The following is a 23,903-nucleotide window of genomic DNA, read 5'->3' as shown; positions in this document are numbered from 1 at the left end:
CGTGCAGGAGAGTCAGCACATTCACGGCGTGTGCCGCCGCCTCCTGGGCTTGCGCCTCTTCCCAAGCTGAACTGGCCCCATCCGACACTGACCCCTCCTTCCACCCCTGGCCCCTGGCCGCCAACCTCATGCTTTCCGTCTCTGTCCAAGTGCCTCATGGGAGTGGACACTCGGTCCTTCTGTGACGGGCTAATGGCGCTGAGCACACCACCCTCATTGTGGCACATGACAGAATTCCCTTCCTTTGTAAGGCCAAGCAGTCTAGCTTCCTGGTGACAGGCCACCCTCTGTTTGTCTATCCCTGCATCTGTGACGCTGGTGCTTCCCCCTCCTGGCTGCCGTGGACACAAGTGTGCAACAGGTGTTTAGTTCCGCCGTCACAGGTGCTTCAGGTCCCTCCAGTCCACCTGTCTGGGCTCCATTCTTAGAAGCACGTCAGGGAAGCTTCTCAGGGGCAACCCCTTCCTGCTAACCCGGGGCACCTCTGGAGCAGTCGCTGTCTGGGGAGGGGCTGGTGTGCCTGTCACCAGGTCACAGATGGGGTGGAGGAACAGGCAGGTGATGCAATGAGCCTTGGGTCTCGCACTGGAAGTGCAGAGCAGGGATGGGCCCACCACCCCCCATCATTTACCTTGGTATTGGTGGGCAAGCACACGTGTGGATTTGGGGGCATTTGTGAGTGGTCCAGGGACTGGCGCGTTTGCATCTGGGGTCCAAGGACATCAGTCACCAAGCATGAGACACGTACCCAGGGCTCCTGGTCAGGACTCTGGTCCTGGTCCTGCCCCTCCCCGCTGTAGGGCCCTCAGGGAGCACAGCACCCGCCTCCAGCTTTGCGTCACACAGCCCTGGCTCCCCGAGGCTCCCGGAGGAGTTCACCCGCCTCCCACTTCTTCAGTCCTAGTTGTGCATAAGCGCCTTTTCCATTTTCAGCTTCATTACACCCCGAGAACAATGCATCCGCACACAAGGCCCCGCGTGACCCAATTACAGCTGCCTCCAAATCCGCCCCCCTTTCTCTTCAAGAAATCTGCAGCTTCCGCCCGCGAGGTGCGCCCCGCCGGTTAGGACACCAAGGACTCGATGGCGGCAGGGCCACCCTCGGCTGGGCGGGTGGCCTGTGTGTGCGAGGTCCTCCTCCCTGCCCCATCACTAGCCTGCCCCCAGATTCCCGCCACTCACGGGCCAGGGTCTGGGTTCGCCCTCCCCCCCCCCCAGCAGCCCAAGCCCACTTTGACCCCCTGTCCTCCTCCTCCCATCGTGATGGTCTGGCTTGGGCTTTCCTGGGCAGCAGGCACCAGCAGTGTCATCCACACAGCACTTTCTAAGGAATATTCTGGCCAGGCCACCCCAACACCCTCCTTTGTGCCTTCAAAGAGCCAGTGACCTGTGTCACAGAGCCCTCACATCCGGGACAGGGACAGATGCCAGTGCAGCCCCAGGCACATGTAGCACACGTGGCCGTCAGGGGAACCGAGGCTGCGTCCCATGGAGCGTGTGCTGCTGCTCTTTGGACCGCGGGGACTCTGGCATGGGAGCCGGCTCTGCTGCTGTGACGTCACACGCCTCTGTGCCACCAGCCACACCTTACGTCCTCTTCCAGAAAGGCGGGGCCCCTGAGTGTGGGGAGGGGTGGGCTGTGGGCGCCGCGCCAGGATCCCCTCGCACGTGGCCAGTTTGCAAAGGCCCAGGGGGTTTGTGTCAAGGCAAAACTCACCAATCACATGGCCCACGTGCACCTCCTCTGCCCCGCCCACCCCCCAGTGCCAGCCGGGGCTCAGCTCTTCTTCCAACTGCAGCGCCCTCACTTCGGCGCTCGTCCTGGGTGCCGCCCCTTCCCCCTCCGTGAGCCCACAGCCCTTGCCCTCCCGGAGCTGCTGTTTCCAATGCCTTGGCTCTCAGAGAATGTTGTCATTGGCAGAGGCTTCCCTGTCCCTGCCCCAAACACCTGCTGAGGCTGCCACAGAGTGCAGCAGGTGGAGAAGTATCCAGAATGTTCTGTGGTGCACTCGGTGGCCCCCAGCCCTCCACTAGGAGCAGAGGCTCCTGGATGGCTGGGGAGGGGGGAACATGCCACCATGGGACCCCAGGGCTCTGAGGCACAGACACCACACATGCAGCCAGCCACCTCGGGGCCTTGACTGAGTGCCCGCCGCGAGGTGGGAGCCTGCGTGCTGACCTGGCTCTGTCTGCTCAGATCTGCAGCCTCATGAGAGGGGGCATCGCGGAGCGAGGCGGCGTCCGCGTGGGCCACCGCATCATCGAGATCAATGGGCAGAGCGTGGTGGCCACAGCTCATGAGAAGATAGTGCAAGCCCTGTCCAACTCGGTGGGAGAGGTAAGCTGACGCGGGGACTTCTGGGCATCTTCCGTGACCAGCATCTCGCCCCAGGGGGCCACGCCCTGTGCTTGAGAAAGCCGCCGGCTGCCTCCGGAGAACCCCTTCCTGCCGAGACCTTGGGTGTGTCCCCCCCACCTTGACCCCTGTGGGATGCCCTGCCGCTGGGGGAGGGGGTGGGGAGGACATCAGCTGAGCTGTCTCCTCTCCAGGGAGTGCCTGTGTGTCTGGGATGGGCAGACCGGCAGGTGGCGCTGCGCTGTCCCGTTGCAGCTGAATCCCGGGGTGGGGCCCCTTAGCCTCTTGTTTCTGAACCTGGACCCAGCCTGCCCAGCTTGGGCACCTAGCCCCCTCAGGCCCAGCCCCGCCCAGGCCCGAGGCTCCAGGTACCACACAGTGGGTTCCCCGCTCTGCCTGTGCCCAGGGCGGGGTGGCTGGGCCTTTCCCGCTTCCCTGGCTTCTAACCTCCCCCAGTCTGGTTCCCTCTGGCTTGAGGATGGAGGAGCGCAGGAGGGCACAGGCACAGGGTAGGGAGAACTCAGGGCACACCCAGCAAGGTGGGGGTAGGGGTGTGTGTGGCTGTGTGAACGTGGGTAAAAGTGTATGGATGTGAGTGGATTGTTGGAGGGGCAAGTGTCAGGTGTACCAGTGGGTGCATGAGTGTGTGTATGTGCCAGCGTGGGTGTTTGTGTGACGGTCTGGGTATAGGTGTGTGAGTATAGGGGTGTGAGTTTGTGTGTGAGGGTATGAAAGAGTTGGTATCTAAGTATGTAGGTTTTGCGTAGCTTGTGTGTAGATATGACATCCTACCTGGAGCATGTGTGCAGAGGGCATGTGTGGGGTGTGTCTGGGTGTGTTGGATCTACCAGGTATGTTGTAGGGGATGTTTCAGGGTGTGTGTAGGATGTGTGTTGGGTGTATGTAATGTGTTGGGGATGTGTTGAGGTGTCAGGTCTGCGTAGGACTTGTGTCGGGGTGTCAGCTGTGAGTGGGGGTGTCAGGTGTGTGTAGGGCATATTTCAGGCTGTCAGGTGTGTGTAGGACTTGTGTAGGGTGTCAGGTGTGTGTCAAACCTGCGTAGGGGTGTCAGGTATGTGTCCAGGTGTCAGGTGTAGGGCATGTGTTGAGATGTCAGGTCTGTGTAGAACTTGTATTGGGGTATCAGATATGTGGGGGGTGTCAGGTGTGTGTCAGACCTGTGTAGGGGTGTCAGGTGTGTGTCCAGGTGTCAGGTGTGGGGCGTGTGTTAGGGTGTCAGGTATGTAGGGCGTGTGTTGAGATGTCAGGTCTGTGTAGGATTTGTGTCAGGTGTGTGTCCTGGTGTCAGGTGTGGGGGGTGTGTTGGGGAGTCAGGTGTGAGGGCTTGTGGCAGGGTGGTTTGGGGTGTGCATCAGGAATGCTTCAGGTTGTGTGGGGGTTTGGGGGTATTTTTCAGTGGGTCCCGTGGTGTGTCGGGCATGTGTGGCTATGGAAGGGCTCCTGTATTCAGCTCTGCGGGCTGAGGTGTGGAGGTGGGGTGCGGCTGCTGCTCCCAGGCCCCCCACCCCGGCTGCGTCTCCTGGCCAGGTCAGGGGCCGGCGTTGGTTGAGGCTGCTGCGGCCGGCAGGCAGCTTGGAGCTGGGCGCCATTAGCCTCCTTCGACAAACAGCTTCCAAGAAGGGCAGCCCCAGTCTTCCCAAACAGAAGTCAGAAGGGTGGCCCCTACGGCGCGCCCACCTCACCCCCGAGGCCCCCACTGCGGCGCGGGGCAGCGTGTGGATGCTTCCCCCTCAGACCTGGGGGCTGGTGCGGGAGATGGCGGGGGTCTGCCTGCCCCTTCGTTTCGGTGAGAGACACAGACCCCAGCCTGGGGCGGGTTCAGAGCGATGACCTGGTGAGGCGGGGCCTCTGGATGGGAAAGCTCTCCTGGGGCCAGGCAGGAGCAGAAAGGGAAGCCCCTGGACCGGCTGGGGGTGGGGGCGGGGCCGGACCCTTGTGCTTGCCAGGACCCCACACCTGAGTCAGGGCAGACCCCAGGGGCTGCTGTAGCCCCTGGCAACCTCTTGCTGGCTGCGAGGGAGGGGGGAGGCTCCCAGCCCCCTCAGAGCCAAGGCTGCGCCTACACAGAGGCGGTGGGTGTGTGACGTGGGTGGGGACAGACGTTGAGAGCAGGCGCGTCCTGGAGCCCAGAGCTGAGTAAGGGGGAAGCAGGGCAGTGGGACCACCTTCTCTCTGCACCCGGTGCTGTCTTCCCTGTGCCCTCCAGGGACCAGGCTTGGCTCCCTAGGGAGGGCTCCTTGGAAGCCAGGGAGGGAGGCCAGGCCCCAAAGGCTGGGGTTCTGGAGCACTTGCCCCTCGCCGTGGCCACATGGAATATGCAGGATGGGTCTTACCTCTGCGTCCCCTCCTCACCCCAGTTTATTGGCCCTGGGCGGGGTGAGTGAACTCAGCTGCTGGCCTCAGCTGGCAAAGTCCACGCTGTGTGGCCCGGGCTTGGGGAGCCGACGCCTGCCGTGGGCTCTGCGCCTGAGAACTGGCACTTGACCTGGTGTGCAGGCTGGGTGTCCCCTCCGCTTGCTGGGCTCAGCCCCCCATCCCTCTCTGCCCACAGATCCACATGAAGACCATGCCCGCCGCCATGTTCAGGCTCCTCACCGGCCAGGAGACCCCACTGTACATCTAGGCCCAGCAGCCTGCACCGCACAGCCAGGATGCCGGGGACGCCTAGGACCGCAGGGGCCGGGGGACGAGGACCTGATCCCTGACCCCACCCCCCCACCCCCAACTTTTACTGTTCTGCCAAAAGGGGTATGTGTTGATCCTGGGAGAGGCGCAGGAAGAAGCCTCTGTAGGACTGTCCAGTGTTTTGCCACGTTCTGACCCGTTTGCTCGTTGTGCCGGACAAGGAGTGTTGACCTGTGTGTGGGGTGCAGTGCACGTCTTTCCTCCCCGAAGCTGCAGAGTGCAAACCTGGACGCCCGCCCACGTGGCTGGGAGGGGAGGCCCCTGCGGGAGACGGCCCCCCCGGGGCGGGGGCAGCTCCCTCCTGCCACGGCTGGGGTCCTGCGGCTGGCTGTGCGGGAAGGCGGGCAGCCCACACCCAGGATGTGGCTCGTAGGACCGCTGGGGGAATATGTGATGTAAGTATTTGCTGAGAAAGGCGGTGTTCCGGGGTTAATAAAGGACCATGGCCACCACGTCAAAACTCCATATTTATTTAGAAACTGCTACCACTTGGACTTTGGTTTCGGCAATCCGTTCTTCGGACTTTAGGGGTTTGTCAGTGACCTGGGACCACGCCTGCTTCCCCAGGGAGTCTCTGAGAACATACCTGGGCTCCTCTCTCCAAGCTGCTGCTCCACGCAGGGCTTCTGTACCAGGTGGGACCGTGCTCATCACTGGGGGGCGGGGTGGGGAGGGCTCTGCCCCTTTGTTAGAATCTACACACACACACCTGCTGCCCCTTCCCCCCCAAAACAGAACCCACACTTAGGAAACCCGACCTCTGCCCTTCACGGGGCAGCCATGGGTGAGCGCGGATGACCTGTCCAGCGAGGCGCGCCCCCGCCGTGAGCAGTGTTAGCACGCGTGTAGGTCCAGGACATCGTCTAGTGCAGCTCCTTAGAGATCCATGTTCAACTGACGTCATTTTGTCCGGAAGTCTTTTTTTTTTTTTTTTTTTTTTTGGCCCAGGCCTCGAAGAAATACACTGTGACTTTAAGAAGCCTTACCACGCAGTAACTCGAGCTTTAGAATTACTGTATTCAAGGAGTAACCTGTGTGTTGCATGCAGCTGAGCTTAGAAGACGTCACGCATATCACTAATAAACGGAATCATGACGAAAAGTGTGCCGTGTGGCTGGTTTGTTCCCTCCGCAGCGAGGCCCGGCTATCCTGGAATCTCCACGCTCCAGTGGGGAGGTGAGAGCAATCCTTCCGGTCTGGGAGCCCTCCCCTTCAAGGTTGCAGAGTGGCTGCTGTGGTCAGCAGGTGCCCCAGGCGGCGGAGGGGGGCAGGGCGTGCAGCCGCTGGTGGTGTGGTGACGGTGACAGGACAGGGGCCTGGCCTTGTGAACCTCCACCAGCCCTGGGGAGGCCAGGCAGACGGAACAGGCTGATGGAATAGGAAGCCCTGGCACCTTGGACGTCTCCAGATTTAAACCCCCGTGGCTTCCAGCAGAGGTGTGTGCTGTGGGGCAGGGGGTGTGTGTAACAGACGCTTGCCCAAGTCTGTCTCTGGGATCGTGTCACTGGGGGGTGGGGAGGCCATGGGGTCAACAGGGACTTTGGGCAGGAGGCATGCAGGGAGTGTCAGGCAGGGGGTTCCTGCATTATAGGCCCAGGGACCTTGAACAAGTAAAACCCCTCCCCTGTGGCCAGGGAGCTGCAGAGCGAGGACGCCGCTTGTCCCCCCGAGTGCTCATTTCCACTCTGTCCTGGCCACTGGCAGGCTCGGGCTCTGGAAGCGAGCTCCAGGCCTTTCTTTTCTCAGCGTGCACAGTAGATGGCAGATGCATGGGTAGGAAACGCCCCCCCCCCAGCTCGTCTCCCTCCCTCCCTCCCTCCCTCCCTCCCTCCCCCTCGGCAAAGAATTTTATTCTGCTCTCAGTTCTTCAGCAGAAACGAAGGCCCACGTTCCCAGGGACTGAAATGAAATGTTACTTGAGAAGAAGCTAGAGGGAACGACCCCAGCCTGGAATCCACGGGGAACATGGCTAGCAGGTGACGGGGGGCAGCACCCCCTGCAAATGGTCCTCTTTTGTGACAGTGAGTGAACAAACGAACTTCTGTTCATTGGTTCATTCCCCAGATGCCCACAGCAGCTAGGGCTGGGCGGGGTTCCAGCTGAGTCTCCCCCGTGGGTGGCAGGGACCCGAGTACTTGAGCCATCGCTTGCTGCCTCCCAGGAGGCTGGGTTGAAAGGGGAGGCAGCCCTGAAGCCCAGATACAGAACATTCAAACTCTAACCGGATGCCGCATCCCAAGTGACAACTTAATTCTTAGCCCCAAGTGATGGAACCAGAATTAAAACCTTGAGCCACTGGGTCCCAGAAGCCCTTGGGGGTCACAGCCACGGGGTCCGGCTGTGGGCCAGTGCTTGTGAGACCTGCCCCCTCCCTCTTCTCCAGGGCGCCCCCCAGGAAGTACAGAGACTCTGTCTCCCACTCCCAGCTGGCCCAGGACCCTCCCACCCCTGCCTGTCTCTGACCCAATTTGACTTCAGAGACACAGAGGCCAGAAATACTTTTTATTAAAACACTGATCGTTATTAAAACACCTTGAGGTACATTAAATAAATACAGCCTCTCCTGTTGTACAAACAGTCCCCGGGGCCTGGCAGACAGTTTTCCTGTACATTCTGCTGGTCTCCGCCTGAAGTCGGTGTTCTGTCACACGGGTTGTCCCCAGCGCTCAGTTTATATCATCCTCGCCAGCTGAAGGGGACCTTAAGTCCTTGTGAACGGTGTCCACAGCTTGCTGGCCATACACATCTGGGGTCCAGAGCGGGCCCCCCACTCCGGCCATCCTCTGGGCCCTAGGATGTCTCGGTAGGTGCAGGGGACAGAGCAGAGAGAGCACCCGGTATCTGGCTAGGCTGGAGGGAGTCACCTCCAAGTCGGCCACGCCAGGCCTGTTTCAGAGCCAACCAGTGGGAGCCTGGGAAGAGGCCCCGGGGGAGGGATGCTGTGGCAGGAAGAAGCAGCCAGCTTTCCCCTGGGCCAGGAGCCCTGTGGGCCCAAGCGACTCTAACCAGCACCGCTCTCCTCTGGAAGCCTGGGGCCCTGAGCAGGTGGCCGAGGAGGACCCTCGCCCCTCGCGGCCTTACTTCTAGGAGAGGGCAGTGGCCCAGTGGCACAGAGTTGGGTACCATTTCCTCATCCACAGGACAGAGCTGCCATGCGGGCACATGCAGAACTGAGTGTGAACGGCATGTGGATGGCAGAGCACGTGGGGTCAACTAGGGGGGAAGGCTCTGGACCATAGCCTGGCAGGAGCCCACGTGGCCGACAAGACACGGGGTACCAGGCTGGCTTGTCCAGAGGCTGCACATTGGACAGGCCTCGTGGCTTGGGTCACTCAGAGGGCAGCCAGGTCTGTGGTCTGCCGGTACAGCCCAGCGTGGGATGCTCCTGCAGGTCCCCCCACCTCCGAGTGTGGCCCCTCTCCCCAAGGCCTCAGACCCCTGGCTGGGCCTGTGCACTGGGCTCATCCGGGACTGCAGGCCAGGTGTTAACACATCGCTCACCGTCCCGGTGGCCCATCTGGAAGACCATCAGCTAACTCTACCTGCAGAGGGGCTTGCTTGTGGGAGCGCCACAGCCCTCGCCTGTAGGATTAGCAAACAGATTTCCTGTTCACAGCCTAAACAGCTGTTCACGAACCCATCTCTGGGGTGGCTCTGTGGAAAAGCCAAGGTTGTCACCAGAAGGTCACATTTGTATTTTGCAGCTCTCTGCCCTCGGGGGAGGCAATGACCAAAATCATGAGAAAAGCAACCTGTGGCCGCTGCCCTGGGCACGTGGGATGGAGCCCCCACCCGTTGTAGCGCCACCCCCACCCCCGCCAGCTTCCAACCGCACAGAAGCGCCCAGTTCCTTGGCTGCAGTGGGGCTGGGCCAGAGGGCTTGAGACGGCGCTCCAGGCCAGGCACAGGTTATGTAGGGCAGAGAGAAGGGCAGCAGGAACTGCTGGACGTCAGGCAGTGGTGGGCACCCCCACTCCAGTCCATGGGGGCTCGACAGCCCCTCGTGCCAGCAGCTGATGTTGTGGACAGCCCAGAGACAGGCGGGTCCATCCCTGTAGGAGGTTCCCATGGAGGTGCGGCTCTCGGGCCAGGGTTGGGAAGCAGCTGCCACGGATGCTGCCGAGTTACAAGGCAATGCAGGGGAGGGGGCGATGGAGAAAGTCCAAGGCACCCAAGTGGCCCACGGACGCCTGCGCCACAAACCAGCCAGACTTGCCTGCTTCTGCACCACCAGCACAGTGGGCGTTTTCTCTAATCCGTGGTGCCCCGCTGCATCTGGTACCCAGATGCACCTGCTTTCTCAGCAGGCATACTTGTCCCATGGCAGCGAGCCTCTGTCCCCAGACCTCGGCACAGCAGGTGAGGTCAGATGCTGGGGAAAAACCCAAAAGGGCTGGTGAGGAGTGCTCAGTTCTGGGACAAACAACTAGAAAGTGTCTGTTAGAGGCTTGGAGGCTGTGGAGACAGTGAGGGAAGCCTGGCTTGGGGGGGGTGTCAAGTGTGGGGAGAGCTGGCAGGCTCCTCAAGGCCCTTGTGGCCCTGCCTGCTCCCCCCAGATCCTCACTGCGTGTTTGCACACCAGCCCTGTGGGCCAACTGTGTTGAAACCACCTATTTCCTACTCAAGGCCATGGGCTCGAATCCGATGAGGGTTTGGTTCCAGGGCCACACCAACCACGTGAGGCGGGGTCCCACCAAGGACACCCTCCATCCATTCAACAGGAAGCGGGGGTGGAGCGAGCCTGCTGTTCATGGCCCTGATTTGGAAGGTGCTCGGTGTCCTCTAAGTCACTGTATCCACGTGACGCTGGCAGGTTCAAGGTGCTACAACGCCCGTCGAAACCAGAGTTCACCACGGATGTGCGAGAACCAGCGCTGGAGTTCCTCCGACAGGTGGGACGTGGCATCCCCAGAAGACCAGGGACTGCATCCACCTTGAGAGCAGGAGCAACTGTTCCTGGCCCGAGACCCCAGGGACGCTCCCGGATGTCCCCCGATGTCCCCCATCGAGCACAGAGGCTTCTGCGGGAACAGCCCATGCATGGCGCCAGGCTGCTGGGGGCCCGGTGCAGACCTGCGGCGTCTTCACAGCTGGTCCAGGACACTGACACTGAGGACGGCCTCCTCCACGGGGTGCTCCTCAGAGGGGACCACTGACCGAATGGTGCCCACCACGTGCCGCACCTCGGGGGGGAGGGCGCAGTGAGAATGTTCCAGAAACTTAGCCACCAAAACCCTGGTGGTGTCTGCATAGGCCTTGCTGTCCACTAAAGAGCGTGGCCTCTCCTTGGAGACTGTCTCTAAGGCCGCTGGCTTTAGCTGCTGGCTGATGTGGCAGGTGTCCCCGAGTGGTGACAGCTGGTGCTGGCGGGCGGCCATGGCAGAGCGAGATGTGGAGACTGAAAATCAAGGGAGAAAAGGCAATTGGAAGACGGCGACAAACAAAACCAAGGGCGGTTGTTAAATCACCTCTTAGGAAAACGTGGTGGGGGCAAGCTTTCTGGCAGGTGTCCTGTGTTTCGGGGCTGGCGTCAGAGTATGCCCTGCTTCCCCGGGTGTCTTTGTCCCCTCCTGGCCCTGGGCACAGCTGGGGTCTGGTGCACTGGGCAAGGGCGCTGAACCAGAGGCAGCACCGGGAGCAGGGTAGAGGCGGGGGGGTGGGGTGGGGTGGGCGAGGGGACCTGCCTGCAAGCAAGAATCCCCAGCTAACCAGAACACGCCCTCAGCCTGCCCTGGTGCCAGGACCTGTGCCCAGAGGGGATGGAATCTGCCCTTGGACCAGAGCAGGCAGGAGTGAGAGGCCCTCTCCCAGGCAGCTGGGATTGGCAGCCACCGCCCAGGGCCCCGCCTCCACTGCCCACCTGCGGGGGCTGGGAAATGGCTCTTGCTCTCTTCAGGGCTGAGCGCTGCCCTGAAGCACCCCTGGGAGAGTGAGCTGCAGGTGCACTGGAGCCCCGACCTGCCCAACCTGGGTCCCAAGTCACTCAGATCAGACACGTTCTCAGTGGTCCATTGTGGGGGCTTTTCATGGCAGTGAGAAAAACGCCCATGGTGGCCAATACACCCCCAATGTCATGGGGTGAATTAAGGGAGGCCCCCCTCAGGTGCTCCTCCACCCCCACTTCCCCGCCGGCGTGTGGACACACGCTCTAATGAGGCGCTCTCACCAGTGCCTGGAGCAGCGCGAGACAGTCCAGCTTCCAGGTCCTGACTGCACGAGGGCGTGTGTGACGAGGCATCCCCTGAACCGGAAAGAATCCAGTTACCACTTGACAAGGGAGAAGCAAGGGCTAATGGAGCCATCTAAACCAGCCGGCGGCTGAGACACAGGCAGCAGCAGGAAACTGATCCAGCAGGTGCATCTCCCCGCAGCTGGTCAACTCCATGTGGGCTCCATGCCGTGGGCCGGGCCTCAGTCATGCCCAGGTCCTGGCATCACAATGCCCGTCTGCACCTGAGGTCCTCTGGGGACCCCAGGGGCATGGCCATCACGTGCAGACGGGAACCAGCTACTACCTCCCCTGGTGGAGAGAAGGCAGAGGCCACCGGCTGTAGCGCAGGACAGAAAGGCCCAGGGCTGCCTCCTGCCTCCGTCTCTGTCTCTCGAATGCCAGGGCTGACGGAACACTGACTTCACTGAGGGGTTGCAGGCCACAGAGAGCCACGGCAGGGGAGGGGGTGCTGAGCTGATCTCTGAGCACCTGCCAGGGCATGGGCTCCTCCTGCAGACCTCAGGGGTGGACCTGAACGGTGGAGGTCCTGCCCTGGATCTACCGGGGGGCACTGGGTGTTTCCAGGAGCCTCGAATGCAACTTTCCCCGTGACCCACATGGCACGTGGTAGGCGACGGGAGGCAGCCGGCCTGCAGGTGTGAAACCAGGCGCTGCCAGGCCCTCTCGATTTTGCTGCTTCCCACATCCGCTCAGGGATGTGGAGCACTGGGCACGGGCGCTGAACCAGAGGCAGCACCGGGAGCAGGGCAGGCCCTGCTCCGGTCTGCATAACTGGGGTTCAGCAGGACGACCCCACTGTGGCGAGACAGGTCCAGGTACTGCCTGGGCCTGCTCTGCGATAAAGCCCCAGGCCCACTGATCTCCACTGGCAGAAACCATACACCCCCAGCCCCACCACCAGTACAGCAAGGATGGGGCCAGGGTTCTCCAGCCGGGGAATGCACAGCCTCTCAGGGAAGTTGGCATGAAATGTGCATTCCCAGGCTGCTGGCCCCAGGGACATGAGTGGCAGGCCCTACAGCCCAGGGCACTGCCCCACCTCGCACTGAGGTCACATGCTCTGTGCCTGACCTCAGCCCTGCATGGGCCCTGGAGCAGGTGTGCCTCATTCACAGCTAACTGCTGGTGCAGGCTGAGCACCCAGTGGGTGAACTCCCGTCACCTACACCTCACACCCAGAGTGGCACCTGGCACAAGGGCTTCAGACACAAAGGCCACATTCCCAAGGTGACCTCACTCTCGGGTCACTGAGACCTGGCAAGCCAGACACAGCCTGGGGCACCATACCTGCTGAACTAGACGCACACGAGGTGGGGTCACTGGTGGAGCGGGCCATGTGGGCGGAACCTGGCACCACCCAGGTTCCCGGAGCAGGAGCCTCGTGGGGCGCATGGCGGAGGTGCGGGGTTGGAGGTGGGGATAGCAGGGTGCCTGGGGGGCCCTCAGGGGACGGGTGGCTTGGACCCGGCCCAGTGGCACCCTCTGATGCTGGGAGGCTCACACTGGTGGCTGGCACTGCAAGAGAAGGGGCACAGTGTTAGGGCTGGTGGCCACAGGCCCCCTTGACGTGGGTGGAGCACCTGCCCTGCAAACCTCACGCTTAGATAAACTGTGACATCACAGGGTGCAGAAATGTGCCACTGCGTGCCATTGTGAGCCCAGGCAGACGCTTTCCAGAGAATTGTCCCGAAGGGGGTTCCTTGCTCACAAGGATTTTTTTTTAATTTGACAGAGTTATAGACAGAGAGAGAGAAAGGTCTTCCTTCCATTGGTTCACTCCCCAAATGGCCGCTAAGGCCAATGCTGTGCTGATCCAAAGCCAGGAGCCAGGAGCTTCTTCCTAGTCTCCCATGTGGGTGCAGGGCCCAAGCATTTGAGCCATTCTCCACTGCCCTCCTGGGCCACAGCAGAGAGCTGGACTGGAAGAGGAGCCCCGACCGGGACTAGAACCCAGCGCCCATATGGGATGCCGGCGCCGCAGGCAGAGGATTAACCAAGTAAGCCATGGTGCCGGCCCCTCTCACAAGGATTCTTAATGAGCAGGGAGGGACGAGGACTCTGAGGGACACCTGGCTAGGGTGCGAGGTCCCACGGGGCCTGAGGATCTATAGCCACAGATGGCTGCTGCTACCAGGACTGGCAGTACTGTCCCTGACCAGCCCGAGAAATGCCCGTCTTGGTTCTCCATGTGTGGGCCCCAGGCCAGCAGTAAGAACTTCACCTGGGAACAAACCAGAAACTCAAGCTCCAAGGCCAACCCATCACGGGCCCAACCCTGGGGTCTGAGCATGCTCAGATGCCCACTCAGCTGGGAGTGATGCCAGCCCCTCGCCACTCCCCGCTGGCGTCCCAGGGACGGGGGTGCACTAAGGCTTGGGAGGCCCTGCTCTCTACACTCTCAGAGTTCCCTCCAGGTGTGGGGTGCACGCTGCACAGGGCACGGTCTGGGAGGGGATATTGGAGTCACCGTTGCCTGAACTCCTCCAGACAGCAGGCTGTAGCGTCTGCCTCCCATGCCCTGTGTGGGTCCTGGCCGGGAACCTGTGGGAGGCCCTCCCGTGTCCATGGGCTCCCAGCATCCGTGGGCTTGCCCCACACTAAAGCTTCTGGCCCACCTGCCCCTTAATCTGAGTGTCTGCCCAGGGACTGACCCCAGGTCAGCCTCATCCCACGGCTAGGAAATGAGCGGAGAGGGAGAGGGCCACACGGCCACCAAGTGGGGGAAGAGGCTGGGAGACTGCAGAGCCTCTTAGAGCCGCCCTGCAGGGTCTGCCGCGGCCCCCTCGGAACACAGCTTAGAATGACAGGTGCCCATTCGGAAAACTGCGAGAACAACAACAGTTCTTCACACGTCCAGGGCAGAAAAGCTTTTCAGGTTCATGAATCCTTTCTCAAGACACCAGAAAAGTAGCCTGGACCACACTGGAGAATAAATCGACCACCTTGGAGCGGAGAAAAGGCGCAGGAACTCAGGGTAAACTTTTCTACAGCACCAGGCTGCTGAGGCAGGCAGCAGAAACACCACATGGGAAACGTGCTGCCCGCCACGGCGTGGAAAGAAACGAGGACAGCCCATCATTACAGGCCTCACCTGCAGAGGCTACCAGCACTACCTCCATCCAGAGCGGATTACAGTTATACCCCAGAGCATCACACGACAGCGTATTCAAATTATTTTGAGGAGCTGGTGTTGTGGTATACTAGGCTAAGCCTCTGCCTGCATTGCCGGCATCCCATATGGGCACCAGTTCGAGTCCTGGCTGCTCCTCTTCTGATCCAGCTCTCCGCTGATGGCCTAGGAAAGCAGTGGAAGATGGCCTAAGTGTTTGGCCCCTGTACCCGTTTGTGCTCCTGGAAGAAACTTCTAGCTTCTGACTGCAGACTGGCCCAGCTCCAGACATTGCAGCCATGTGGGGAGTGAACCAGCAGATGGAAGATTGTTCTGTCTCCCTCTCTCTTCTGTAACTCTACCTCTCAAATAAATAAAATCTTTATAAAAATATTTTGAATGTTTTTACTTCTGCTGATTCCTCTTGATCCCAATTTATTTGTAAGAGAGAGAGACAGACAGCAAAGGGCTCCCACCACAGCCAGGGCTGGGCAGAAGCTGAAAACTGCGAAGTCAATTCCGGTCTCCATGCCATCGCTGCTGCCGCCCAGGACTGCATTAGCAGGAAGCTGGAATTGGGAATAGGAGCTGGGAGCTGAACCCAGGCACTCCGACGTGGGCATCAGTGCAAGCATCTTAGCCGGCTTCCAGCCTGCCTCAGTTTCCTCAATGTCAGTGATGATCCAAAGACTGAGCTTCTAACTTGGCTCTGCACATGTATAACCGACAAACACTTGTAAAATTAGCACAACATTACAAAGTGGCCGGCGCCGCGGCTCACTAGGCTAATCCTCCACCTTGCGGCGCCAGCACACCGGGTTCTAGTCCCGGTCGGGGTGCTGGATTCTGTCCCGGTTGCCCCTCTTCCAGGCCAGCTCTCTGCTGTGGCCCAGGAGTGCAGTGGAGGATGGCCCAAGTGCTTGGGCCCTGCACCCGCATGGGAGACCAGGAGAAGCACCTGGCTCCTGCCTTCGGATCAGCACGGTGTGCCGGCTGCACAGCGCCGGCCATGGCGGCCATTGGAGGGTGAACCAACGGCAAAGGAAGACCTTTCTCCCTGTCTCTCTCTCTCACTGTCCACTCTGCCTGTCAAAAAAAATAAATTAAATTAAAAAAAAAAAAACATTACAAAGTACCTGGTCCAGGACTAGGAACTTATTGTGCATAACTCCACTCTGGGCCATGGTGTCATAATCCCGGGGGACTTGCAGTTTTTCACCTGAAAGCTCACAAGCATTTTGCTCAACTAACACACGATAATGTACTTAGCGTATGCAACAGGCCACCATCCACTTCCTTCCCAGGCGCGTTAACAGGGGGCCAGGACCGAAGCAGAGGGCCTGGGACCTGAACTGGCGCCCCAGTATGGGAGGAGCTTAACCCACTGTGCAACACAGCCCTGAGAGTTCTCTTTTTCAACATCACTTCCCTACGGTGGCTGCAGAAGTGAATCGCCACATCTAACGGTGCAAACGTTCTTGGGAAGGAATTTGGATGAAGAGCCGTAAACACGGGCTAACTTCTAAGCTGCCAGTCTATGGGTGGTGGCTTCCCAGAGGTTGTGCCAGCTCTACATTACTACTGTGTTATTTACATGTATGGGAAACAAACTGGAATCTACTGCTACAGTCACAACACAGAATGATGACAGAGAGGAAAGAAATCAAGGAAGACCCAAATGAATGGAGCAACATACAGAAGTCCCCCCGGCCCAACGGGGAACCCCAGTGGATGCCCGAAATCCCAGATGGTAACAAACCCTATATGCACTTTTTTCTCCTATACTTTTTTCCCCCTATATATTTATTAATGATAAAGCTTGTTTATAAATCAGGCACAGTAAGAAACTCCAATAACTAACAGAACAATTACACTGTAATAAAAGTTCTATGAATGCGGTCTTTCTCAAAATATTTTATTACACTGCACTCACCTTTCTCGTGACGACGTGAGATGATACTGAGAAGCATGCTACGGCTTCTCCTTGCCTTATCTGATCTCCAGTGTCACTACTGCTGTACTCTGAGGTCATTATCAAGTGAAATAAAGGTGAGTTGGGCAGAAGCACTGGGACCCAGGTGGGCATGTGGCACAGCCGTTAAGGCGCCGCTTGGCAAGCCTGTGTCCCTTATTACAGGGCCCGGTTCAAAAGCCAGCTCTCCTCTCCACGCCAGCTCCCTGCTAAGGCAGACCTCGGGAGGCGGGAGATGATGGCTCGGGGACTTGGGTCCCTGTCACCCATTTGTGGGAGACCCAGACTGAGCTCCTGGCTCCTGACTTAGGCCTGGCCTAGTCCCAGACACTGGAGGCATTTAGGGAGTGAACCAGTGGATGGGAGATGGAGACTTCTGTCTCTGTCTCTGCCTTTCAAATAAATAAGATTTGAAGACAAGGAACCATCTGATCTGATAACCAGGAAGGCCACCAAGTGCCTAATAGGTGGGCAATGGATACAGGGATGAGCCAGGCTCTAGGCAGGACAGGGCAGGATGACAGACTATTTGAAACCCATGCGTTGTTTATTTCTAGAACTTTCCATTTGATATTTTCAAAGCACAGCTGACAGCAGGGAGCTGACACTGTGGAAAGCAGAGCTGTGGGTGAGGGGCCTACCGCACTCTGCCCATGCATTTGAAGGAAGGCTCGGCACGGGAAAGAAGTGAATTCTCTCCGGATTGCTCTGTGGGTTTGGCGCAATTCTTATCCAAATCCCAGCAAGGGGCTTTGAAGACAGATGAGCCGGTTCTAAAAATGTAGATGGAAAGGCACAGGCCCAGGAGCAGCTGAAGCTGTCTCGAGAAAGAAGAACAGAGCGGGAGGGATTATCCCTCCTGATGTTATGGCTTCCTCCGGAGCTCTGCCACCATGACAGTGTGGTGCTGGCAGAGGGACAGATGCAAGGATCAACGGGACAGATTAGAGAGCCAGAAATAGATGCACACAATTATGCCCCACTGAGTTTGGACAAAGCGGAGGGAGCAGCAAAGGGCCTGCAGCCAAGCGATGGACGCAGGTGAGCAAATGGACCCGACCTCAACCTGAGCCCCGCACAGGAACTAACTGGCCAGACGCGTCATTTCCGCAGCCACACCCGCTTGGCCTGCTGCCCCAGCAGCCTCGGTCAGGGCCTCTCGGCAGCCCCCAAGCCCCTCGGGACTGGGCATCTCGCACGCCTGGAGTCTGGGTCTTGGGAGCTTCCTTGGGCCCCTGGGTTAAGCTCCGGAGTTCACTGCCTGGGGCCTGGGTAGTGGGCAGTGCCTGGCCCTGCCGAGCCCGAGACTCCTCTATGTCTCCACCTGCCCTGAGACAGCAAACAGCCAGGGTCACCAGGCGGCTCTGCCCTTGAAGAGCACGCAGCGTGGAGGTGCGTATGCCCTCAAAACCCACCCCAAGAACACATAGGGCCAGCATGGTCACCCTGTGTGGGGCGCTGGGGCACCCTGCATCCTGGGGTAGGCCTGAGGAGGTCCCCGGACACCACTTCTCAGACTGCTTCCAACGGCTCCTTGGGGTGACCTGGGGAAGGACCAGGTCACTTCTGGAGCTCACAACAGTCCTGGTGCTTCTGCTACCCTGGGTGGCTCCTCTCTGAGATGCTGGCCGAGGGGAGGGGAGGGAGGGGAGGAGAGGGGGGAGGGAGAGGGAGAGGCGATAACCTTGAAAAGTCCAAGCTCATCACTTCGCACGCTGGGGAGGGAAGGTTACCTGGTGTGCTGAAGCCGGCAGCAATGCTGGGGTCCCCGGAGCCAGCCCCGGCCACCTGGTGATCAACACTCGTAACCTACAGCGAGAGACACAGCGTCAAGGCGGGCCCCCAGCGGGACACATAACAGCCCCCGGAACTCGGGCCGGCTTGCAACACGGACAGAGTGACCCCTCATTTGTGGGGTAGGGGTGGAAGGGCTGAAGTTGCCTTTGCCAAGGCCAAAGCCTGAATTTCTGCAATCAGAGTGCCTGCAGGGGCCACGGTACCACCCGGTGCCTACTCCCCTCCACTTACGGGCACTGCTGGGGCCCACAAAGGCCCAAGAGGACCCTCCAGAGTTGCTGCAGGGCCAGGACAGCCCCCTCCTCAATTCCCAGTTCCTTCTTTCGCTATCTCTCCTCCTGGCTCCCACCCCAAGAACAAGGCACCGGGGGGCAAATGGTCCAACGATGCGCCATGTTTCCTGTCAGCTCAGTGGAGACCCAGATGGGGCAATTGATGATGGGGCCTCACCAGAGTGCGCTCGCAGATGCCCCAAGCTTGTGCGTGCCCCCTCCCCCATTGTCTCTCACAGAGGGGCTCCTGAGCTTGGGCGCAGGGCCTGGGTCTGCCAGTGCCACTCTGTCCACAGTGGGAAGCTGTGGCGTCCCCTGCAGCTGGGCAGTCACTGAGTTTGGGCAGCGTGCTTCCTGGGTGGCCCCCTATCTGGGCTGCAGTGGCCTCAGAGGACAGGAGGCCCTGTCCTTGCCCTGTCCACCACCCCCGCCTTCCCGCCCCCCCCCCATCCCCTTCGGTGGGCACAGCTGATCGACCCCTGCCCGAGGGCACCACAGCCCCACATGGGTCCCGTTGAGCTCCACCCTCCCATTCATTGCCACCATCACACGCCCTGATGTGGGCTTGAAAAAGCAACGTCTGAACCCTTGCATCCTTTCAGAGCCGCTTTGGGGACCCGCTTGCAAACAGCGAGCCCTGGAGGCGGCCGGGGAAGCTGAGGCAGGCGCCTGCGGCTTGGTCCGCTTCCAGCTCAGGTCATCACGCTTCCGTTCAGGCAGCTCAGGGGCCTCCCGTGGCCTCTCTCAACCAGGCTGGCGGGAGGCAGGGGCTTGGGCTGCAGCCTTTGCACCCACGATCGGGGCGTGAGCTGCCTCCCCGCCCTGCCTGGGGTTCGCAAAGCGGGTTCTGAGGCGGGAGACCCCGAGCTGCCTGAACACCTCCTCTGATCCCATGCATGTGCCCAAGAACGATGCTGCATGTCCTAGCTCGTGCTGGGCAGGGAACCGAGCGAGGCAGAACTCTGTGGCGTCAGCATTCCCTGCTGTCCCACCGGGATCACCAGGTGCAATAACCAAGTTTCGAGATCCCTGTCCGGAATCTGCCAGGAAACCAACACATGGAGGACGGCGCCCTGCAGGTCTGTTTCACTCCCTGCCTTTCTTCCCGTACCTGGCCGTGTGTGTGTGTGTGTGTGTGTGTGTGTGTGTGTGTAGGGGGTGGTGCCGGGTGGGAACCTGGAAACCTGCTGTCTGAAAGGAAGCCTCAGGCAATGAAGACATCTAAACAAAGCGCACAGTGGGCGAGGTCAGGAGGAAGCTGCATTCGTTTCCTATTTCACTGAAGTGTCACTCACATCCCTGCGACTCAGAAAATGTGGTTTCCAGGAGAGACAGCGCCACGGGAGCCCGTGATGCCTCGCCTCTCGCTAGTGAGTGGCAGGGGTTTAGTTTGCATTTGGCCTTCTCTGATGCCTGGGGGAGGGGAACCGCTCCGGTCCCACGTTTCCCATTAAGTTTGATCTAGGCTCACCGACACAGCCCCCTGGCTCCTACAGGGCCTGTGCGGGGCTTAGGCTGGGTCACTCCACGCCATGAACGACTGAGCCTGGGACCTACCGCTGCTCAGACAGGCCGTTCTGAGCCGTTACTGACATTGAAAAATTAACTGGTATTTAGACAAAGGAACTGCGTTTCCTCCATACTTTTTTTTAAAGCAGGCTCTGTGGCTAAGAGACCCTGCGTGGAAATTCTGCCCCATTGCTAAGTTTCCCTCTGCTGGGCGAGGTCAACCATCCACCCCCCTCCAGGATGTATGAGCAGCTGTTTTCTGGGGGGCAGTCCCCAGAACCCTCAGCAGTCATGGAAAACGGGAGCCAGGTGTCTCAAGGCCATTTTTGAAGCCACTTTTGCTTACAGATTTTAAAGCATCAGGTCACTTCCGGTGAACAGAGAAATCTAGACTTTGAGGATTCTCTACACCTGCTCTCTTGCAACTTCTACCCTGTGCCGAGGGTCCCGTCCATCCTTACGCTGCCACATCAACAGTTCCTGCAGCAGCACTGGGCCACGCCCCCCGAATGCCAGCCCTTCCAAAGGCAGCTCTCAGAGTGGCACCACGGCCGTGCACTGTGCACCTGGACGGTGTCGGGGCCCCCTTTGTGCACCTGGGGCTCCCAGGCCAGGCTCCTGGCCGCCCACTCTGGGCCTTGGTCCGTGCTGTGCGCTCCACGCTGGCGACCTTCACCCTGACCCAGTCCAGGCTGCCGGGTGTGTCTCCTGGAGCACTGAGAATTTCACTGGTCCCTGTCCTGTCGCCCAGCAGGTGGTCAGCCCTATGGGGCAGGGAAGCCATCCCATTCCCGGTTCTGTATCCCTCAGTCCTACCTGAACCCTGAAGCCTAAATCTGTCACCAAACAGGACTGTCAAACTGCCCGTCACGTCTCAGCCACCTTCCTGCTACACAGTGGCATTCACTGCCCATGACCTTGCAGAGAAGTAGCCCCGAGTCATGGGAAAAACGATGACACAGCAACCTAAGGGAACACGCGTGTGGCCGACACGTCCAGGTGAAGGGGTTAAAAGGAGCATTCCCCATCACGGGTGCTCCTCCCGCGTAGAAGCCATGTTCCCCGGGAGCGGCCGTCTCCCGCGTCTGCACAGCCCACAGGGCTTCATCCAAACCAGAGCTGATGGGCAATTACACACCTCTCATCCTAACAAGACAAGCGAGGAGCCTCTGCCTGCCCCGGGGAGGGGTCATACTGGGAAGGGGCAGCCCCTCCACGGCTATGCAGGGGCAGTGAGCACCCCGGGGGAGGGGACAGCTGGCCATGCAGTCACCCCCATTGCGCTTGCTAATGGGTTTCATTGACGTGCACACTCCCACAGACGTGCGGAACTGGGACGTGCTCCCAGGCCATCGGTCCCCCTGGATCACCAGGTGCGGCCCCTGCTGGGGCAGCCCCGAGCAAGGCCATGTACACAGACACGCTTGCCTTGGCCTTGCTCGAGCGGATGTCTATGCACGCACTGGTGAGCTGCAGGACCCCGCGCCAGTGCAGACTACAAGAGTGAGCCTCTGACTGCACAGCCGTGCTCAGCGCCACCCCGTGGGCGAGATCGCAGTACCGAGCTTCTAGACGGGGCAGAGTCGTGGCGGGGGGTGTCACGGAGGGCTTGGAACTGGTGTTGGCAGTACCAAGAGCAGTACCCCTCACGCAAGAGTACAACAGTGGGACGGCATGGATGGCGCTGTGGCTGGTGTGTGGCTGTGGGTGGCTCTGCAACACCCAGCTCACGGGAAGCAAAGGGGCGGGCCCCAGAGCTGCCGCTCTCCGAGGCCCTGCACACGGAATCACGAATCCCTCCCCCAAACCAGCCCTTCTGGATTCCCACAGGAAGTGCAGGAATGTGGGGTACAGTCCGTCCCCACGCGGAGCTGGACTTCCGGCACGGCAGCAGACTTGTCTGCCCCCCCATGGAGAGTCCTGCATCTTGCAGACATCTGGGTTCCAGGCCCACCTGCTGCCCAGGCTGGAGCCCCGCTGGTGGCAGGGCAGAGCTGTCCATCTGCCCGCCTTCAGTCTCCCCTCCGGCCTCCCCAAAGGGACCTCCCTCTGTTGGGCCCTTCCGCGTCTGCTTGGTGACACTGCTCAAGGCCCTGCAACTGCACCCTGCCCTAACACCCCCACTTCTCTCCCCTCTCCCCAACATCTGCCCAGTGTGGTGGGCTCCAGCTCTCTCCTGCTGTCCCTGGGGCAGCTGCAGGAGCCGGAACGCTGCCACAGACACAGATTCTTGGAACACGGCCCAACTCCCACCCCCAGCCACCAATCTGACACCCTGGGGGTGGGCCGCATGGTCAGGATGTGATTGACAAGTCTATGGGAACACTGGGGAAGATGCCCTGGAGTCTAAAACCCACGGCCCACCCCTGCTACACCTCCCTCCGCTCCATCCACGACTCCTGCCCCTCCCCAGGGAGCCTGGGGGTCTGCCTTCACAGCCTCTGGGCAGCACCTGGCCCAACCATTCCTTCCCGAACTTCTGGGTCCCTTCCTGTGCCAACGGCAGTGACGTCATTCCATGGGGTTCTCCCTCTCCTTGGGCGTCCCCTCCCCTCCCCTGCTCTGGTGACCATCTCTGGCTAACCTTGCCTTCCCTTAGGCCCTAAAGGACAGATCCTATCACCCAGGGGAAGCTCCCTTGGAACCCAGTGAGCCTCACCAGGACAGCCCCCCCGCCCGAGACTTGCCCAGAGCAGCCTGTTTGGTGGACAGGTCCTCCCTCCTGGCTACCTCCCTCTTAGCCTTTGTACAGCCTGCTTCCTCTCCCAGGAGCACCCCCCCCCCCGCCCCTCTCCCCTGCACCTCGCCTGCCTCAGACCTTTCTGGACCCCCAGGATATGGGCTGGCACCCCAACAAGTGCCCGCTGTGCACTGGGCTCCCGCCAGAGAGCTGGAGGCCCCCGGTAACCCCGACTTGAACTATTTGTATCATAAACAGAAGATAACCCACATGAGGAAGGTGGAGGCCCCTGCTCAGCTTAAAATAAAACCCCAAGCACAGCCCCAGCCCTGGGAGGTTTAGGGGTGAGATTCCCAGGCACGCTTTGCCTGTTCCCTAAGGAGGCCCCCACTCATGGGCGAGTCCCACTCACAGGTTTCCACTGTGGACACGGAAGAGGCCGGCAGTCCCTGGCCGAGACCCTGGGGCTGTGGGCTGCAGCCCCTCGGGGCCACCTGGGACAGGAGCAGATGGCAAAGGCTCCACAGTCACCCAGAAGGCGAGTCCTGTGGCAGACTGTGGCCCCGACGGGGTGCCCAGTTTACTCACATCTGTGCCAGGCACAAGGAGGGTGCATCTCCCCCTCTTCCTGTGCCACACCCCTGGCCTGTGGAAGGCACCCCCTGTGTGGCCGTCATCATCTCGTGGGCTCGCACACCTGCCGTGGAAGATGCTCCTCCACCCACAGACCCAGGATGGGCACTGCTGCCAGCCTCGGCCCCCTGGGGGCAGGGATGTGTCCCTCAGCCCTGCACTGGACAGGAGTCAAGGTCACAGGCAGCCCATCAGGCCTGATCTGACCGCCGACTGCCCCACAGCTGCATGGCTGCGAGAGGCCAACCGGGTGCATCTCGGGACAGGCTGGGCACTGCCCTTCCGGGGCCCCAGGTCGTGCTTCCGTGCCCTGTCCTCTGCTGTGCTTGGGGCACAGGATTACCCCGGCTCCAGTTTTCAGCACCCTCAGCTCCCCGGCCTGTGCCTCCCGCGTGACTGCTGTGTGTCCCACCCCAGTCCCCACAGGCTGCTGTGCGGCCTCCCAGGCCTCCCTCAGCCCTGCCCTGAGCTCTCCCGGTGTTCCCGTCTCTCTGCCCTGGCTGGGGCCACTCCACACTCGGTGACGACAAGGAAGTGACAACCATGAGCCTAATACTCAGAAGAGGCACCTGGCTTTTGCCGGCTTCAGTGTTTACTGTGATCCCAGTACCACGTGGGGTCCATCACAGACAACGTC

The 23,903-nt window shown here is 60.4% G+C and overlaps 2 protein-coding genes across 9 annotated transcripts in view; one reads left to right on the top strand and one right to left on the bottom strand.

Annotated features, from left to right (window-relative positions):
- Positions 1-5,514, top strand: part of APBA2 (amyloid beta precursor protein binding family A member 2) — a 226,444-nt gene extending 220,930 nt beyond the window's left edge. For all 8 annotated transcript variants that reach the window (XM_089311183.1, XM_070053530.2, XM_089311184.1 and 5 more), the window contains 2 exons: positions 2,198-2,338; positions 4,929-5,514. In XM_089311183.1, coding sequence (XP_089167309.1) covers positions 2,198-2,338; positions 4,929-5,000 — 213 coding nt within the window. In that variant the 3' untranslated portion in view covers positions 5,001-5,514. The remainder of the gene's footprint in view (positions 1-2,197; positions 2,339-4,928) is intronic.
- Positions 5,515-7,553: 2,039 nt separating this feature from the next.
- ENTREP2 (endosomal transmembrane epsin interactor 2) overlaps positions 7,554-23,903 on the bottom strand; it is a 384,436-nt gene continuing 368,086 nt past the window's right edge. The window contains exons 8-11 of the mRNA XM_070053528.2: positions 18,109-18,184; positions 12,582-12,809; positions 11,229-11,303; positions 7,554-10,460 (exon numbers count right to left, since the gene is read on the bottom strand). Of these exons, the coding sequence (XP_069909629.1) occupies positions 10,147-10,460; positions 11,229-11,303; positions 12,582-12,809; positions 18,109-18,184 (693 nt within the window). The 3' untranslated portion in view covers positions 7,554-10,146. The remainder of the gene's footprint in view (positions 10,461-11,228; positions 11,304-12,581; positions 12,810-18,108; positions 18,185-23,903) is intronic.

Source organism: Oryctolagus cuniculus, chromosome 12, assembly GCF_051225735.1.
Source record: "Oryctolagus cuniculus isolate XC-2025 breed Fujian yellow rabbit chromosome 12, ASM5122573v1, whole genome shotgun sequence".
Lineage (NCBI taxonomy): Eukaryota > Metazoa > Chordata > Mammalia > Lagomorpha > Leporidae > Oryctolagus > Oryctolagus cuniculus.
This window is presented reverse-complemented; position numbering and strand designations above follow the sequence as displayed.